The sequence below is a fragment of the Plasmodium brasilianum genome, chromosome 14, assembly GCF_023973825.1.
Source record: "Plasmodium brasilianum strain Bolivian I chromosome 14, whole genome shotgun sequence".
Taxonomy (NCBI): domain Eukaryota; phylum Apicomplexa; class Aconoidasida; order Haemosporida; family Plasmodiidae; genus Plasmodium; species Plasmodium brasilianum.
Window position 1 is genome coordinate 149,818 of NC_090127.1, and position 18,683 is coordinate 168,500.

The 18,683-nt window shown below is 22.8% G+C and overlaps 9 protein-coding genes across 9 annotated transcripts; all 9 read right to left on the reverse strand.

Moving 5' to 3' along the window:
* Window positions 1-1,204: 1,204 nt before the first annotated feature.
* MKS88_005256 (gamete antigen 27/25) lies at window positions 1,205-1,987 on the reverse strand (the record flags this gene model as incomplete). Its single annotated transcript, XM_067218501.1, has 1 exon — window positions 1,205-1,987. One exon carries the CDS (start codon window positions 1,985-1,987, stop codon window positions 1,205-1,207), a length of 783 nt encoding a protein of 260 aa, XP_067070471.1.
* Window positions 1,988-3,171: 1,184 nt separating this feature from the next.
* Window positions 3,172-5,987, reverse strand: MKS88_005257 (gamete antigen 27/25; the record flags this gene model as incomplete). The annotated part of the gene is made up of 3 exons (XM_067218503.1): window positions 3,172-3,884; window positions 4,195-4,286; window positions 5,269-5,987. 3 exons carry the CDS (start codon window positions 5,985-5,987, stop codon window positions 3,172-3,174), a joined length of 1,524 nt encoding a protein of 507 aa, XP_067070472.1.
* Window positions 5,988-7,309: 1,322 nt separating this feature from the next.
* Window positions 7,310-7,855, reverse strand: MKS88_005258 (gamete antigen 27/25; the record flags this gene model as incomplete). The annotated part of the gene is made up of 1 exon (XM_067218504.1): window positions 7,310-7,855. One exon carries the CDS (start codon window positions 7,853-7,855, stop codon window positions 7,310-7,312), a length of 546 nt encoding a protein of 181 aa, XP_067070473.1.
* Window positions 7,856-9,362: 1,507 nt separating this feature from the next.
* On the reverse strand, window positions 9,363-10,094 carry MKS88_005259 (gamete antigen 27/25; the record flags this gene model as incomplete). Its single annotated transcript, XM_067218505.1, has 1 exon — window positions 9,363-10,094. One exon carries the CDS (start codon window positions 10,092-10,094, stop codon window positions 9,363-9,365), a length of 732 nt encoding a protein of 243 aa, XP_067070474.1.
* A 1,336-nt stretch (window positions 10,095-11,430) lies between these two features.
* MKS88_005260 (gamete antigen 27/25) lies at window positions 11,431-11,667 on the reverse strand (the record flags this gene model as incomplete). Its single annotated transcript, XM_067218506.1, has 1 exon — window positions 11,431-11,667. One exon carries the CDS (start codon window positions 11,665-11,667, stop codon window positions 11,431-11,433), a length of 237 nt encoding a protein of 78 aa, XP_067070475.1.
* Window positions 11,668-11,706: 39 nt separating this feature from the next.
* On the reverse strand, window positions 11,707-12,159 carry MKS88_005261 (gamete antigen 27/25; the record flags this gene model as incomplete). Its single annotated transcript, XM_067218507.1, has 1 exon — window positions 11,707-12,159. The coding sequence occupies one exon, from the start codon at window positions 12,157-12,159 to the stop codon at window positions 11,707-11,709; it is 453 nt and encodes a 150-aa protein (XP_067070476.1).
* Window positions 12,160-13,588: 1,429 nt separating this feature from the next.
* On the reverse strand, window positions 13,589-14,206 carry MKS88_005262 (gamete antigen 27/25; the record flags this gene model as incomplete). Its single annotated transcript, XM_067218508.1, has 1 exon — window positions 13,589-14,206. One exon carries the CDS (start codon window positions 14,204-14,206, stop codon window positions 13,589-13,591), a length of 618 nt encoding a protein of 205 aa, XP_067070477.1.
* A 1,363-nt stretch (window positions 14,207-15,569) lies between these two features.
* MKS88_005263 (gamete antigen 27/25) lies at window positions 15,570-16,214 on the reverse strand (the record flags this gene model as incomplete). Its single annotated transcript, XM_067218509.1, has 1 exon — window positions 15,570-16,214. One exon carries the CDS (start codon window positions 16,212-16,214, stop codon window positions 15,570-15,572), a length of 645 nt encoding a protein of 214 aa, XP_067070478.1.
* A 1,542-nt stretch (window positions 16,215-17,756) lies between these two features.
* On the reverse strand, window positions 17,757-18,539 carry MKS88_005264 (gamete antigen 27/25; the record flags this gene model as incomplete). Its single annotated transcript, XM_067218510.1, has 1 exon — window positions 17,757-18,539. The coding sequence occupies one exon, from the start codon at window positions 18,537-18,539 to the stop codon at window positions 17,757-17,759; it is 783 nt and encodes a 260-aa protein (XP_067070479.1).
* Between the last annotated feature and the right edge of the window lie 144 nt (window positions 18,540-18,683).

An 18,683-nucleotide genomic window follows, 5' to 3' on the forward strand; every position in this document is an offset into this window, starting at 1 on the left:
TTAATATTAATAAAAACAAATTTATTATTTTCAAAAATTGAATGAATGCTCTAAAATAATGCATCTACTGCGATATTATTATAAATGCTACATAGCAATAGATAAATTATATCTAATATACCTTCGCTAATTCATATAATAAACCTCTATTTCAAAAGATTAAATAAAATATTTTTTAATTCGTTTAAAATTTAGATTCTTTCATAATTTACAGAATAAATTCATTTATAACAGATTTATATAAATCGCTATATTTGTACTTATATATTAATATATGTTGTTATTTTTTTGTAGTAAAATAGTATGTTTAAAAAATATTGAAAACAAAAAATATGTATTTTTATTTTTATTAATATTTTTCTAAAAAATAAGAGAAATACATTTAAAATTTTTTTATTCTTTTTAATGTAAAGTTCATAATTATTCTGATTTCTTCTATTACATGATGCATACCTTTTATATATATTAATCCCATTCCACTAAAGAACAATTTGCTATTAAAACATACAGTATTTTTCTTCTAAATAAGTATTTTTAAGCTAAAAAAAAATATATATTTTTTTTTTGTATAGTATAAAATAAATAAGCATTAGCTATACACCCTTCGCCAATTACTAAGTAAAATATATTGCTCATAAACAATAATGGAAATACTTCTTTTATAAATAAAAAAAGTTGAATTTTTTTGATTCCATTTTGCTTCATATGTAAATGTATATCTAGTTTAAATAAGAAACTACCAAGAGTTTTGGTTTTTTATTTTTTTTTAGTGTATAACTGCAATTTTACTTCAACATATATAACAAATTCATAAAAATATAAAATTAAAAATTAAAAAGACATAAAAATAAATGAAATAAAATATGTAAATTAAAAAATAAAAATAATGCATAAAGAAGTAAGTTCAATTATATATTCTACAAATGAATAAATTTATTTTCACAAAAAAATTTCAAATAATATAAATGAACTACAAATATACATCAAACATTCTACCGCTTAGATATTCCTTTAGACTCATTAATGCATGTTTAAGGAAACAGTATATATATAAAAAGAAAGAAGAGGAAATATTTGAGAAGTTTATTTTAAAACGAATAATTATTTATATATTCTCATACGCTTAAAATTTTATTTTTTTAAATTAATAGAAAAATAAATGGGTACAAAATATTACGTGTGGCACTAGAGTTTAAATTACAAATCAAATTTTCTTATGAGTAGTTGCGTTTTCTTTGGGGTGTTCATTTGGCTTATTATGTTTGCCTTCTTTCTTTTCGTAGGCATCTTTAGATGGTAATTCTCCTTTGTACGTTCTTACTATATCAAGAAGGAAGTCCTCAATAGTACTTAGAGTGTTTTCAATCATCCCTTCTGATAGTTTTAAGGCTTTAGCTTTTTCTAATTTACTTATAAGGTCTTTAATTTCAACTTCATTACGACACATGCGATCTTTCTCTTCTTTACTTTCTAGCTTATCTAAGATAACAGATATTTCCTCATCTACCCTTTGTTCAATCCATAAAACTTTTTTAACTTCTTCGCAATATTCATCATCTGATAAAATGCCTTCAATTACAATAAAATTAAGACGCTTTTTTATTCTACTAATACAGTGTTTTTTAGATATTTCATCCTTGAAACTATATTCATACTTCTGTTGAAATCTTGAAAGGCTACCTGGAATGTAAGCTCCCTTCTGTATCATATCAAATAATTCTTCTTTAGATATACGAAGATACTTTAAGTTATACAAAGCATCAAGTGTTGCATGAAACTCCACGTTTCCAAGTTTCTTAACTTCTACGCTAACTGGGCAACTCTCTATGTTTTTATATTTGTATTCATAGGGTGGATGATACTCCACATGCACTGTTGCTATTCCATTACGCCAAGTAATATACTGTTTGGTCCAGGGTACAGAACCGCCCTTTATAAGTACAAATCTTATGAAAATTTGGATTTGTAGAAACGTGTATATATTCATGGAGAATAAAAAATTTTTGTAAAGAAAATATGGGTAAACATAAATAAAAATAAATTTATTTTTTTCAAAAATTAAACAAATGATCTAAAATAGTGCACCCATATATAATATTTTTATAAATATTCCTCAGCAATGGATAAATTATATCTAAATTTATTAATTCATATAATAAAATGCAACTTCAAAAGATTAATGAATATATTTTTTAATTTGTTTAAAATTTTGATTCTTTTATAATTTACTAAATGTTCCATATAAAAAAGAATTATATAAATCGAGAGATTTATATGTATGTGCTAATATATTTTGTTTCTTTCTAGTTGTAAAACAATATATTTAAAAAATTTTGAAAAACAAAATAAGAAAAAAAAAACAAAAATATATTTTTAATTTTTTTTCTCTTTTTAAGTTAAAATTCATAATTATTCTGACTTCTTTTATATCACGATCCATTCCATTTGTATATATTATTTACATATTAATAAAGAACAAATTACTATCAAAACATACAATTTTCATTTAAATCAATATTTCTAATTATAGAAAATAGTAAGCATATTTTTTCTGTATAATATAAAAAAAATACATATTAACGTTTCCCCCTTAACCATTTACTAAGTAAAATATATCATTTATCAACAAAAAAGGAATGACTTCTTTCATAAATACAAAAATTGCAATTATTTTGCTTTTATTTTGTTTCATATCTGACGATATATATATTTTAAATAAAAAACTACTGAAAGTTTAAATTTTTTTCTTTTTTTAGTGAATAACTACCATTTTACTTTAAGATTTGTTACAAATTCATAAAAATGTAAAATTAAAAAGACAAAAGAAATAAAATATAATCAGTAATTTAAAAAAGAAGGTGCATAAAAAAACAGCAATTAAATACAATGCAAATGAATAAATTTATTTTCACCAAAAAATTAAACATGATACAAATAAACTACAAATATATATCAAATATGCTACTGCTTTGCTATTTCTTTTTTACTAATTAATGCATGTTAAATGAAACAGTATATCTATAAAAAAAGAGGAGGGAATATATCAAATTATTAAAATAAAACAAATAATTATTTATATATTTCCAGACGTTAAAAAACAACTTTGAACAATTAATAGAAAAATAGATGGATACAAATCATTATGTGTGGTTTTACAATTTAAATCTTTAATCAATTTTTATTATCAGTAGCCGAGTTTTCATTCATCGATTTAGTTGATTTATTTTGTTTGTTTTCACTCTTTTCGTGTGAGTTTTTAGATGGTACATCTTCTTTGGATGTTCTTAATACATCAAGGAGGAAATCCTCAATTGTACTTACAATGCATTCAATCATCCCTTCTGATAGTTTTAAGGCTTTAGCTTTTTCTAATTTACTTATAAGATCTTTAATTTCAACTTTATTATGACACATTTGATCTTTCGCTTCCTCACTTTCTAGCTTATCTACCTTAACAGACATTTCCTCATCTGTCCTTTGTTCAATCCATAAAACTTTTTTAACTTCTTCGCAATATGCATCATCCGTTAAAACACCTTCCCTTATTAAATATGTAACACGCTTTATCATTCTATTAATACAATTTTCCTTGGATATTTCATCCTTAAAATTATATCCATACGTGCTTAAAAATCTTAGAAGACTACCTAAAAAGTAATAATTTTTTTTTATCATTTCAAATATTTTTTTTTTACCTCTATAAGGAAACTTAAAGTTATACAAAACATCAAGTGTTGCATGAAACTCTACATTTCCAAGATCCTTAACTTCCTTTCTAAGTGCGCCATTCTGTAAATTCTTATATTTGAATTCGTAAGGAGGTTCATATACCACATGTACTGTTGTCCATCCATTACGAGTAGTAGTATACTGTCTGGTCCAGGCTGAAGAAACGAACTTCATAAGTGCAAATGGTATAAAAATTTGGATTTGTAGAAACGTGTATATATTCATGGCGAATAATAAATTTTTTGGAGAAAAATTAGGGAGAACAATAAAATTAAATTATTTTCAAAAATCAAGCAAATGATCTAAAATAGTGCACCCATATGTAATATTTTTATAAATATTCCTCAGCAATGGATAAATTATATCTAATATAAATTTATTAATTCATATAATAAAATGCAACTTCAAAAGATTAATGAATATATTTTTTAGTTTGTTTAAAATTTTGATTCTTTCATAATTTACAAAATGGTTCATTTATAACATAGTAATATAAATCGCTAGATTTGTTGTAATATATTAATATATCTTTTTTCTTTTTAGTTGTAAAATGGTATCTTTAAAAAATTTTGAAAAAAAAAAAAATAAATAAAATATATATATATATTTTATGTTTATTATCCTTCCTATTTTTTTAAAGAAAAACAAAAATACATTTTTAATTTTTCTTTTTTTTTTTACTTTTATCTTCTTAATTATGACTGCTTTTACTGCACAATGATGCCGCTTATATATATTGTTCGCGTTTTATGTAAAGAAATAGTCTAGCAAAATATAAAATTTTTTATTTTTTTTAATAGTCATATCTGAGCAAAAAATTATATCTATATATTTTCTGTAATGTATAATAAAATTACGCTTAAACTATTCACCATCATCTATCACTACGTAAAATATATCGTTTCTAAACATATAAGGAAAAAATCCCTTTATAAGCACAAAAAATTCATTTTTATGACTTTTATTTTGTTTAAAGTCATACTATATATCTACGTTAAATAATAAATAACAGAAAGTATTACTCTTTTTTTATTTTATTTTTTTATTTTCATTAAATACGGTTTACATCAATTTAATGTGCAAATTATTAAAAATGTAAAATTAAAAATTAAAAATTAAAAATTAAAAATCACAAAACGAAATTCACCAAATTTTATATGGTTAAAAAACGAGGTATCGTGAAAAAAGTACAGTTTACATACACTCTATAAATGTATAAATCTGTTATCTATATAAAATTACGCATTATATGAACAGACTACAAAAATACGTCAAACGTTCTACAACTCTGATAGTTTCTTCATATCATTAATGCACGCTTACTAAAACAAAATATCTTTAATGAAAAAATCAAAATATATGAGAAAAACATACTTTAAAATCGATAATTATTTATATATTTTAAAACGTGTTAAGAAATTTAAATTAATAGAAAAATACGGGTGTACACATCATTATAAGAAAGCGTGATCATCCTATATATTTAAGAATCTTTCTTATTACTAATTTAATTTTCATTAAAAATTCCACATGCTGTACTGCTCTGGAGCATTCATCTCATTCATGAAGTCAAAGTCTGTATCTATCATGGATGTTCTTAATACATCAAGAAGGAAGTCCTCAACTGTATCTACAGTACTTTTTATCATTTCTTCTGATAGTTTTATACCTCTACCTTTCTCTAAAACATTTATAAATTTTTTTATTTCATCTTTATTTTTACACATTTCTGATTTCTCATCATAAGTTTTTTCCTTATCTACCTTAAGAGACATTTCTTCATCCACCCTTTGTTCAATCCAGAAATATTTTTGAGCTTGTTTGCAATATTCTTCTGATAAAGTACCATCCTTTATAATAAAATCAAGACGCCTTTTTATTCTACTAATACAGTTTTCCTTGGATACTTTATCAATAAATTGATATCTGTACTTAAATTCAAATTCTCGAAGATGCAATAAAACGATATCAGTGTTATTTATTTTATGCAATAACATTTTCTTATCTGTGCCAAAATGCAGTAAAACATACAAAATGGAAATTGAAGTATCAAACTCTACATCTCCAAGTTTCTTAACTTCTTCACTAATTGGGCCAATCGCCAAATGGTCATATGTAAATTCATACGGAGATTCAAATTTGTGACATGCTGTTTGCGTTGAAGCATCATAGGAATAACTGTTCTCGCATCTAGCAATGCACTTAAGAAGTGCGTACAGGACAAAAAATTGGATTTGTAAAAAGGAATATATATTCATGGAGAATAAAAAATTTTTGGAAGAAAAATTCGGGAATAAGTAAATAAAAATATATATTTTATTTCCTTAAAATTAAGCAAATGCTATAAAATAAAATGCCTATTATGTAATATATTTATAAATGTTCTACAGTAATGCATAAAACGTTTCCAATATACATTCATATATTTTATTTATATTAATAAAATATAGTAACTTCAACAAATTAAAATATTTTTTAATTTATTTAAAATTTAGATTCCTTTATAATTAACAAAAATATTTATTCATATATAACATCAATATATAAAGCGCTAAATAAGTGGTTATATATTAATATATCTCAATCATTTTTAATTGTAAAATAATATGCTCGAAAAATTTATAAAAAAAAAATATATATATATTTATATATATATATATTTTTGCAATCATTTACTTTTTTTAAAAAAAAAAAAACAAAAATACAATATTAGACTTTTTATTTTGTAAATATAAATTCATAATTATGACTCTTTTTATTTTACCATAGATGCTAATATATGTTATTCTCGTTTTCTAAAGAAAAACGTGTTCATAAAAAATAGCAAAATACATAATTTTTTTCTTTTAAAAAGATGTATTTCTACTAGAAAAGTTATACCCCTATTTTTTCCATATAGTATAATGTAATTAAAAATGAATTATATCCCTTTCACTCATTACTACTTAGAATATATCGTTCATTAACAATAAGGAAAAAAATCCTTCATAAGCCAAAAAAATTGAATCTTTTGGCTTTCATTTTGTTTGATGTCGTACTAATTAATATACATTAAAAAATAAATAGCAGAACGTACTATTTTTTTTTTTTTTTATTAATTACATTTTACATTAACATAGATTACGAATTTTTAAAAATGTAATATTTACAATTAAAAGAAACAAAGGAGGAATTCCTTAAATTTTGTGTGGTTAAAAAAGGATGTATAGTTAAAAAAGTTCAATTAATTACACTAAAAAAAAGTATATATTTTCAAGGAAAAATTGTACATTATATAAATGTACGATAATAATACATAAAAAATTCAACACATCTGAAGTTTCCCTTTCTTCTTTAACGCAAGTTTAAGAACACAAAATATATATATATATAAAAAAAAGACAGAAGTGAAAATTTTACTTTAGAACGGATAATTATTTATATATTTTAATAAGAGTTAGCAAAAACACCAAGTTATTGATAAAAAAATAGTAGTGTATACATTATTTGGAGTTATATAGCATTCAGCATCTGCAATCAGTTTTTTTTATCATATATGGATATTTCGTTGGGGGGTTTACATCATTTATGAAGTGGAAATTCATTTTATTTTGGGAGAATCTTTGGATTCTTCTTTTGTGTTGGGTTTTCTTAATAAATCAAGAAGGAAGTCCTTAACACAACTTACAGTATTAGCTATCATTCCTTCTGATAGTTTTATGCTCCTACCTCTTTCTAATTTGCTTATAAGATCTTTTATTACAACTTCATTTTTACACATTTTCGTACTCGCGTCGGTACTTTTTTCATTGAACACCTTAATAGACATTTCCTCAATTACTCTTTGTTCAATCCAGAAATATTTTTGTGCACGTTTGCAATACTCATCTGTTAAAATACCTTCAATTACAATAAAATTAAGACGCCTTATTATTCTATCAATACAGTTATTCTTGGATATGTTGTCCTTAAAATGATATCCAAGATGTCTCATAAAATAATCAATAGAGATTTCAATATTTTCATAGCATATTTTTAAAAATAGCTCTTTCTTGCTTGTACTACCTTGTATGCCTCTATTATAAGACAATAATGCTTTAAACAAAAAGTCAGTTGATGAATGAAACTCTAGATCAACGAGTTTCATAACGTCTTTTCTAACAGTACCATTTGGCAAATGTTTATAAATTAATTCATATGGTCATTTTGCTGTGTTACGCCTTGTTCTCTTTTCAACATCAGGAGGATAAACTTCCTTTACGCATTCCGCAGAGCATATAATAAATGCTTGTATAACTAAAATTTGTACTAGTAAAAAGATATATATATTCATGTCAAACAATAAATTTGTAAAAGAAAAATTATGGAATATCTTAATAAAAATAAATTTATCATTTTTTAAAAATTAGTAAATGCTCAAAAATAATTCAGTAAAATATTTATAATATTATTTATAGATACTGCACAGCAATATGTAAAAAAGTATATAAAATATTCAGCTATGAATTTGTATAACATAAAACAACGTAATTGCTTAGTTTAAAGAAATGAAATATTTTTTCTTTTGTTTAAAATAAATATTCCTTTACAATTAACAAAATAAGTTCGCATATGTATAATAATATAATATAAAATGTAAGATATATATTTCTACATTATGTTACAATAGTAACATAGATCTTGAACAAACTTAAAACAAATTTTTTTTATTATAAATTAATTTCTTTTTTTAATATAAAACCAAAAATATACATAATTAAATTTTTTCTTGTTAAAATTTAATTGTTATTTATTATTACTTTTTCTATTCCACGATATATTCCATTTCTCTTTATATTATTTCCGTTTTGCTAATGAAATAATCTGATACATATAAACATAACATAGAACATTTTACATTTATGTTGTTAATGCTAAACTTTAAATATTATAGTTATATTTTTTGCTAATAGCATAAAAGAATTACTTATTTATTATCACCCATTTACTTATTAACAGATCATATATACCATTTATAAATTATTAAACTAGGAAAAAATAACTTTATAAATATACAAAAAAATTCAATTTTTTTACATCCATTTTTTTTAATATTATAGAACATATCTAAGTTAAATAGAAAACTATTTAACCCTATAAATTTTTTTTTTTTTCCCATATAAAAATATTATAGTTTACTTCATCATACGCTACGATTAACTAAAAACACGCGATTAACAACTAAAAAGTCTGATAATCAAATATAATAAAATATGTATTTTGAAACAAGTGAAATATAAAGAAAAAAGTTCATTTAAATAAATTATACAAACACATAAATTTATTTTCAGCAAAAAGTACACATTATATATATATACTAAAAAAAACAATTAGTATGTTGTACTAATTCCAAATTTTCCTTGCGCCTTAATGCAGGTATAATAATAAAAAATATGTAAAAAGATGGAAGAAATGATATGAGAAAATCAAACATTAGAATCGATAATTATTTATATATATCTTAATAAGTGTTAGGAAAACACCAAGTTATTAATACAAAAATAGTGGTGTATATATTTTTCAGAGTAGCATGCAAATCAACAATTACTATTAGTGTATTTTATCGCATGTAGGGTTTTCGTTGAGGGGATTTACTTGATTTATCAAATGGAACTTCATTCTTTTTTAAGTGATTCCTTGGATGGTTTATTAATTTCGGCTTCTCTTAATAAATCAAGAAGGAAATCCTCAACTGTACTTACAGTATTAGCTATCATTCCATCTGATAGTTTTATGTTCCTACCTCTTTCTAATTTGCTTATAAGACTTTTTATTGCAAGTTCGTTTATGCACATATTCCTTTTCTTGTCATCAGTTTTTTCTTTAAATACCTTAACGGACATTTCCTCAATTACTCTTTGTTCAATCCAGAAATACTTTTGAGCTCTTTCGCAATAATCCTTTGTTAAAATACCTTCAATAACAATAAAATTAAGGCGCCTTATTATTCTATCAATACATTTATCCTTGGATCTCTTATCCTTAAAACGATTTCCAAAGTGTTGTATAAAATAATCAATAGTCGTTTCAACTTCAGAATAGCATATTTTTGAAAATAGTTCTTGTTTATTTGTATTATCTTTTCTATGTTTCATATAAGCTAGTAATACTATAAACAAAAAATATACTGTTGCTTGAAACTCTAAATCTGCAAGTTTCATAACATCTTCTCTTACAGTACCATTCGGCAAATGCTCATAAATTAATTTATATGGGCATTCTCCTCTGTTACGTGTTGTTATCTTTTCAATATGATCAGGGTAAGTTTCCTTTACGCATTCCGCAGAGCACTTAATAAATGCATGTATTACTAAAATTTCGATTAGCAAAAATATATATATATTCATATCGAACAATAAATTCAAAAAGGAAATATTATGGAATGTGTAAATAAAAATAAATTTATCATTTTCGAAAAATATTTAAATGCTCAAAGATAATTCACTTGCTTATTTTATTATTTATAAATATTCCTACAGTAATACATAAAAAAATATATATATTATGCAGCGATGAATTTATATAATATACTAAGTAATTACTTAGTTTGAAGGAATAAAATATTTTTTATTTTGCTTCAATTGCATATTCATTTATAATTAACAATAAAATGCAATTATAATTAAGAATATTATATAAATCATAAGAAATGCTTTTTTTTTTTTTATATTTCTATATCGTTCTCTTATAAAAATATAAATCTTAAAAAAACTTGAAAAAAATAAATATTTTTTTACTATAAATTAACATTCCTTTATTAATATAAAACGAAAAATATACATAATTATTTTTTTTTCGTTCTAAATTTTAAATCTAAATTATTAATACTTTTTTTATTGGACGTTGATTGCATTTATACATATATTATTTCCATTTTACTTACGAAGTATTCCGAAATGTATAAAGAGAACATACAATATTTTACTTTTAAATAGTTATTGCTAATCTTTAAATATTATAGTTCTATTTTTTGTATATAGCATAGTAAAATTACGTATTTGTTATCGCCTATTCTCTTATTATTTGATGAAATATATTATTTATAAACTATTAAATACGGATAAAATAACATCATATATGTTCAAAAAAATTGAATTTTTTTGGATCCATTTTTTTTAATTTCTTAAAAAAAATACATTTAAGTTTAATAAGAAACTATGTAACGCTCTGTTTTTTTTATTTAAATGCAAAAAGTCTAATTTACTTCAATATATGTTACGAAAAAACTAAAAACGAATAATTAACAATTAAAAAGACTCTAAATGAAATGGAACAAATAATGCGGTTAATAACAAATGATATATAAGGAAAAAAGTTCAACTAAATAAACTATACAATTATATAAATCTATTTTCAGCAAAAAAGTTCACTTTATATACATGAACGAAGAAAATAATTTCGTATGTTCTACTCCTTAAACATTTCTCTTCCCACGTTAATGCAGATATAATAATACAAAATATATACAAAAGAGATAAGAAACGATAAAAGAAAAAAATACTTTAGTACCAATATTTGAACATATATTTTAGTTAATTATTGGAAATATACTAAGTTATTAACAGAAGAATAATGGTGTATAAATTATTTAAAGTGACATGAAAATCATCATCTGCAATCAGTTCTTTTTATCACATGTGGAGTTTTCGTTGAGAGTTTATACTTGATTAATGCAGTGCACCTTCAGTTTTTTTTGGTAAAATCTTTGGATTTTTCTGTAGTTTCTGGTTTTCTTAATACATCAAGAAGGAAGTCCTTAATAGTACTTACAGTATTAGCTATCATACCTTCTGATAACTTTATGCTCCTACCTCTTTCTAATTTACTTATAAGATTCTTTATTTCAACTTCATTTTTACACATATTCGTTCTTGCATTCTCAGTTTTTTCATTAAATACCTTTAGAGACATTTCCTCCATTACTCTTTGTTCAATCCAGAAATATTTCTGAGCTTGTACTCAATATTCCTCTGTTATGATGCCTTCAATAACAATGAAATTAAGACGCCGTTTTATTCTATCAATGCATTTTTTCATGGATGTGTCATCCTTAAAACTATATCCAAGGTATCGCTTAAAATAAATAATAGGGAAATCAATATTATAATCAATTATTTTTGAAAATAGTTCTTGTTTGTTTGTTTTATCTTGTATGCGTGGGTTATGCAATAATTGTCTAAACAAAAAATCAATTGTTGAATAAAACTCTAGATCTGAAAGTGTTATAACATCTTTTCGAAGAGCACTATTCTGCAAATGTTTATAAATTAATGTATATGGGCATTTTGATGTGCTCCGTCCTGTTCTTAATTTAATATGATGAGGATATTCCTTCTTCAAGCATTCAGCAGAGCTCTTAATAAATGCATGTATAACTAAAATATTGTTTAGTAAAATGATGTATATATTCATGTCGAAGAATAAAATTGTAAACAAATAATTAAGGAATATGCAAATAAAGGTAAATTTATTATTTTCTAAAAATAGTAATATACTCAAAAATAATTAACTAACATCTTTATTACATTTTTCTTAAAAATATTCTATAGCAATATGTAAAAAATATATATATAATATTCAACGATGAATATATATAATAGAATACAACTTAATTGTTTAAATCAAAGGAATAAAATATTTTTTATTCTCTTTAAAACGTATATTCTTTTATAATTAACAAAAAGGTTCATTTACATTTAACATTATTATACAAACAATAAAATTTTTTTTTTTTTTTATGTTTCTGTGTCTTCTATTAATATTAAAATAAATATTGTAAAAACATGGAAAGAAAAATAATATTTTTCATACATATTTTCTTTTTTTAAAATAAAATAAAAATAAGCAAAGTTTATATTTTTTCCTTTTAAATGCTAATTTTTAATTATAACTACCTTTTTTATTCCGTCATTGAAGCCATTTATATGTATTATTCCTATTTTATTAAAGAAATATATACAAGAAAATAAACAATATTATTCTTCTAAATATTTATTGCTAAACGTTAAATATTAAAGTTATATTTTTTGTTTATAGAATAATAAAATTATGTATTTCTTATCACCAGTTCACTAATTACCAGATGATATTCATCATTCAGAAACTATTAAAAGAGCAAAATTAACTTTATGAATATACAAAAAAATTAAACTTTTTTACATCCATTTTGTTTAATATCATAGAACATATCTAAGTTATATAGGAAACTAGGAAATGCCTTTTTTTTATTTTTTTTCGTTTATATAAAAAAACTGTAGTTTACTTCAATATATGTTACCAAAAACTAAAAACGTTTAACAATTAAAAAGACTCAAAACAAATGCAATAAATTCTGTAGTTAAAAACTAATGATAAATAAAGAAAAAAGTTAAATTAAATAAACTACACAAATTTATGAATTCATTTTCAGCATAAAAGTACACATTATATATATAGATAAAAAAAAACATTTCGTATTTTCTACCACTTCCATATTTTTATCCCTCTGCTAATGCAGGTATAATAATATAAAAAAAGTACAAAAAATAGAAAAAACCATATACGAATATCAAACTATAAAACCCATAGTTAATTATATATTATAAATATTGTTAGAAAAAACTCTTATATATTAACATTGGAGAACACATTGTTCAGATTGACATGAAAATCAATACCTACAACCAGCTTCACTCATTACTTGTAAAGTTTTCGTTGTAAAGTACATCTTCATTTATGAAGACGAACTTCAACTTTTTTTAGGAGAGTCTTTGGGTGTTTCTTTAATTTTTGATGTTCTTAATACGTCAAGAAGGAAGTCCTCAATTGTACTTACAGTATTAGCTATCATTCCTTCTGATAGTTATATGCTCCTACCTCTTTCTAATTTGCTTATAAGACTTTTTATTGCAAGTTCGTTTTGGCACATATTCCTTTGCTTGTCATCAGTTTTTTCTTTAAATACCTTAACGGACATTTCCTCAATTACTCTTTGTTCAATCCAGAAATATTTTTGAGCTCGTTCGCAATATTCCTTTGTTAAGATACCTTCAATTACAATTAAATCAAGACGCTTTTTCATTCTATTAATACAGCTATTTCTGGATCTCTCATCCTTAAAACTATATCCAAGGTGTTTCATAAAATAAAGAATAGGTAATTCAAGATAATCGAAGCTTATTCTTGAAAATAGTTCTCGTTTGTCTGTTTTATCTGCCTTGTGTTTGTTGAGAGGCAATAATTCCAAAAACAAAAAATAAATTGTTGCTTGAAACTCTATATTTAGAAGTTCTATAACGTCTTCTATTACAATACCCTTCGGCAAAGGCTTATAAATTAATTTATATGGGCATTCTCCTCTGTTACGTGTTGTTATCTTTTCAATATGATCAGGGTAATTTTCTTTTACGCATTCCGCAGAGCACTTAATAAATATATGTATTCCTAAAATTTCGATTAGCAAAAATATATATATATTCATGTCAAACAATAAATTCAAAAAGGAAATATTATGGAATATACAAATAAAAACAAATTTATCATTTTTTAAAAATAATGAAATGCTCAAAAATAATTAAGATGTTTATTATATTTTATATAAATATTTTTACATTACTATGTAAAAAAATATATATAATGTACAGCAATGAATTTATATAATATACTATGTAATTGCTTAGTTTTTGAAGGAAAAAAATATTTTTTATTTTTTTTCAAATGTATATTCATTTATAATTAGCTGAAAAGTTACTTTATATATAATAATATTATGCAAATAATTAAATGTTTTTTTTTTTGAATTTACATATATCGTACAAATAGAAACACAAATCTTGAAAAAAGTTGAAAAATATAAATATTTTTCTTATTATAAATTTTACTTTTTTAAAATAGAACTAAATATTTACTTGATTATTTTTTCTCTTTTTAAATTTTAATACTTATTTATTATTCCTTTTTTTTTTTTTTTGCACGATAGATGCTACCTATATGTGTTTTATTCCCATTTTACTAAACAAATATTCTGAAATATACAACCAGAACATACAATATTTTACTGTTAAATAGTTATTCCTAAGCTTTCAATATTTTAGTTATATTTTTTGTCTATACTATAATAAAATTCGTATTACTTATTACCTATTCATTTATTACAAGGTGATACATATAATTTATAAACTATTAAAAGTGGAAATAATAACATTACAAATATACAAAAAAAATAAATTTTTTTACGTCAATTTTCTTAAATATTATAGAACATATTTAGGATAAATAAGAAACAATGTAACGCTTTGGATTTTTTGCTTTCCATATGAAATGACTATAGTTTACTTTAACGTGCGAAACAACTGAAAAGGTGTAATTAATAATTAAAAAGACTTAAATTGAAATGCAATAAATTATTAGGATAAAAACAAATCATTTATAAGGAAATATGTTTAGTTAAATAAACTATACATATATATATATATATATATACTTATTTTCAATAAAAATTTATAAATTATATATATGAATAAAAAAAAAATATTTATTATATTTTACTACTTTTATTTTCCCCTTACTCCCCTAAAGCACGTATAATAATACAAACTGTGTACAAAAGATAGAAGAAACGATAAGAGAAAAGCACACTTTAGAACTAATAATTATTTATATATTTAAGAACAAGTTTTAAAAAAGATTTAAATTATTAATAAAAAAAGCGTGGTGTACACTTTATGGCGTGAGACAAGGCAATTAAACTGCGGAATTAGTTTTTCTTATGAATAGTCGAATTTTAATCGTCGGGATTAATTTAGTTTGTAATGGCTTGTTTATTCTGGTTTTACGGGGAAGTCTTAGGATGGTACTGTTATTTTGGATGTTCTTCTTAATACATCAAGAAGAAAGTCTTCAACCGTACTTACAGTATTTTCTATCATTCCGTTTGGAAGTTTTATACTTCTTTTTTCTTCTAAAACACTTAAAAGGTTTTTTATTTCAGCTTCATTCTGACACATATCTTTTTTCTCTTCTTCAGTATTCTGATTATCTACCTTTGCAGACATTTCTTCATCTAATCTTTGTTCAATCCAAAAATATTCTTGAGCTTGTTTGCAGTATTTTTCTGTTAATGTATTTTCATTTACAATAAATCTGATACGTTTTTGTATTCTACGAATACATTTTTTCCTGGATTCGTCATCATTTAAATGATATTCATAAATCTCTTCAAAATCTTTAAGAACATTTGAAATATTCTTAGTTTTCTCTATTTCACGAAGCATTATTTTTTTATTAGAACCATATTTTAATAAACTATACATAAAGTCAGTTGATGCATTAAACTCAACATTTCCAAGTTTCTTAACTTCTTCTCTAACATGACCATTCTCCAAATCATTATATTCATATACATACCTATAGGGCATTGGGTAATATAATAGCTCCATATCATTTTCATTAGTTGAATTTTCTTCCTTTCTGCTTCCACTAGCGCACATATTAAGTGCGTATATAACAAAAATTTCGATTTTTACAAAGGTAAATATATTCATACTTAACAATAAATTTGTTTAAGAAAAATTTGGGAATAAAAAAATAATAACTTTATTAATTTATAAAAATAAGTTAATCCTCAAATATAATGCACTTATATGTGTGTTATATTATCTGTTCATGTTCGACATCGCAAAATGAAAAAATATATTTTATATACAACAATGAATTTATATAATAAAATATAGCTTTAATACTCTATTGTGGTTAACTATTTTTTAACTAGTGTAAAACTTTATATTTTTTTATAATTAGCAAAAAATGTTATCTATATATAACAGTATTATATAAGTCAAAAAAAATCTTGTATTGTTCCATATCTTGTATAATTTTAATTGCTATATAATTCTTAAACATTTTTGAAAAAAAAAAAAAGTAAAATAAAGTAAAACAAACTAAAATAAAATAAAATAAAACAAAATAAAAGAGAATAAAACAAAATAAAAGAGAATAAAACAAAACAAAACAAAACAAAATAAAACAAAACAAAACAAAATAAAACAAAATAAAACAAAATAAAACAAAACTAAAACTAAATAAAACAAAACAAAATTAAACTAAACAAAACTAAACAAAACTAAACAAAACTAAACAAAACTAAACAAAACAAATTAAGGAAAGATAAAATAAAATATATTTTTTTGTTTTAAATTTTATTCTTTTTTTCTAAAAGAAAAAAGAAAGCATATATTAATTTTTTTTCTTTTTAATTTTAAATTCTTCCATATTATTATGGCATTTATACCACGATAGATACCTTATATTTTTCCTGTTTTCCGAAGTATGATCAAAAATAATAACAAAATATATAGAATTTTTCTTTTAAAAAAATATTTCAAACTAAAAAAATTATAGCTATATTTATAGCATGATAAAATTTAGCATTAAGTAATCCCCCCCCCCTTTACCAATTACTACGTAATACATATAGATTATAAATAATTAAAAGATGACAAAATTCCTTTATAAATACAAAAAACTTTTATTTTCTTACCTTTATTCTGTTTAATATCGTAGTACATGATTATGTTAAATATTAAAATACATAGTGTGTTGGTCTTATTTTTTTTTTTTTTTAAATTAAATAACTACAATTTAGTTCAACTTAATTTTTAAAAACGTAAAATTCAAAGATTACAAAGACTCCAAAAGAAATGCAATAAATTATTATGTAGTTGAAAAGTGTAAAGAGAAAAAAAGTTTAATTGTATACGTTACAATGCATAAATTTATTTTCCATGAAAAAGTAAAAAATATATGTATACGAACAACCAAATTAATTCAAACTTTCTATGAACTTCCATATTTTCCGTGTATCTTTAATGAAGATTTAAGAACACAAAATATTTATAAAAAAACAAAAAAATCTTAAACACTCACAATTATTTAAATATTTTTAAATATTTAGAAAAAACTATAAATTTATTAATACAGAAATGGCTGTTTCCCCATTATGCTCAGGCGACAAAAAAAGGTGTAGAAACTGTTTAAACTCTATAAAAATCATCGAAATCGAATTCGCGATTAAAATTAAAATCTGAATCTACTTTTTCTGGAGACGTATCATCATCTCGATTCATTAGTAAATCTGTAGAAGGTACAACAGTTCCTTCTGCTTTTAGTAAATCTAGAAGGAATCCTCTAGCTAAACTTAGAGTAAAATGAATTATATCATCTGTTAATTTCACACCTGTACCTTTTTCATAAACACTTATAACTCTTTTCATTTCATCATAATCATTACAAACGTTTTTTTTTTCTGGAATAGTTTTTGCCTTATCCACCTTAACTGACATTTCCTCTTCTAATCTTTCCTCTATCCAAAAATATTTCTGTATTTGTTTACAATATTCTTCTGTTATATAATCCTGACGTAGAAAGTAAAGAAGACGTCCCTTTATTCTACTAACACAACTCTGTCTAGCATTTTCATCAATAAACCTAAATGAATACATCTCTTCAAATTTACGAACTGCATTTGTAATATGGCTCGTAAACAATATATCATAAAAAATATTCCATTTATGTTTACTAATACGCAATAAGTAATATAGCACATCAGTAGATGCATGAAACTCTACATCTAGCCATTTCTTAATTTCTTCTCGGACGGGACCATTCTTATAATGCTCATAATTGTATTCATAATTAACTTCTTCGGAACCTAAACTGCTTCTGATAGACTCACCTAAATATATACTTCCTGAAGCGCACTTAATAAGTACGCATATGACGAAAATTTGAATTTGTAAAAAGATATATATATTCATCGTGAATAATAAATTCCTGGAGGGAACGAGTATACGGAATTAACAGTATATAAAAATAATTTTTTATAATATTTTAAAAGTAAGCAAAAATGCAGTAAAATAATTCACTCTTCTATATGTAATATATCTTATTTATAAAATTTT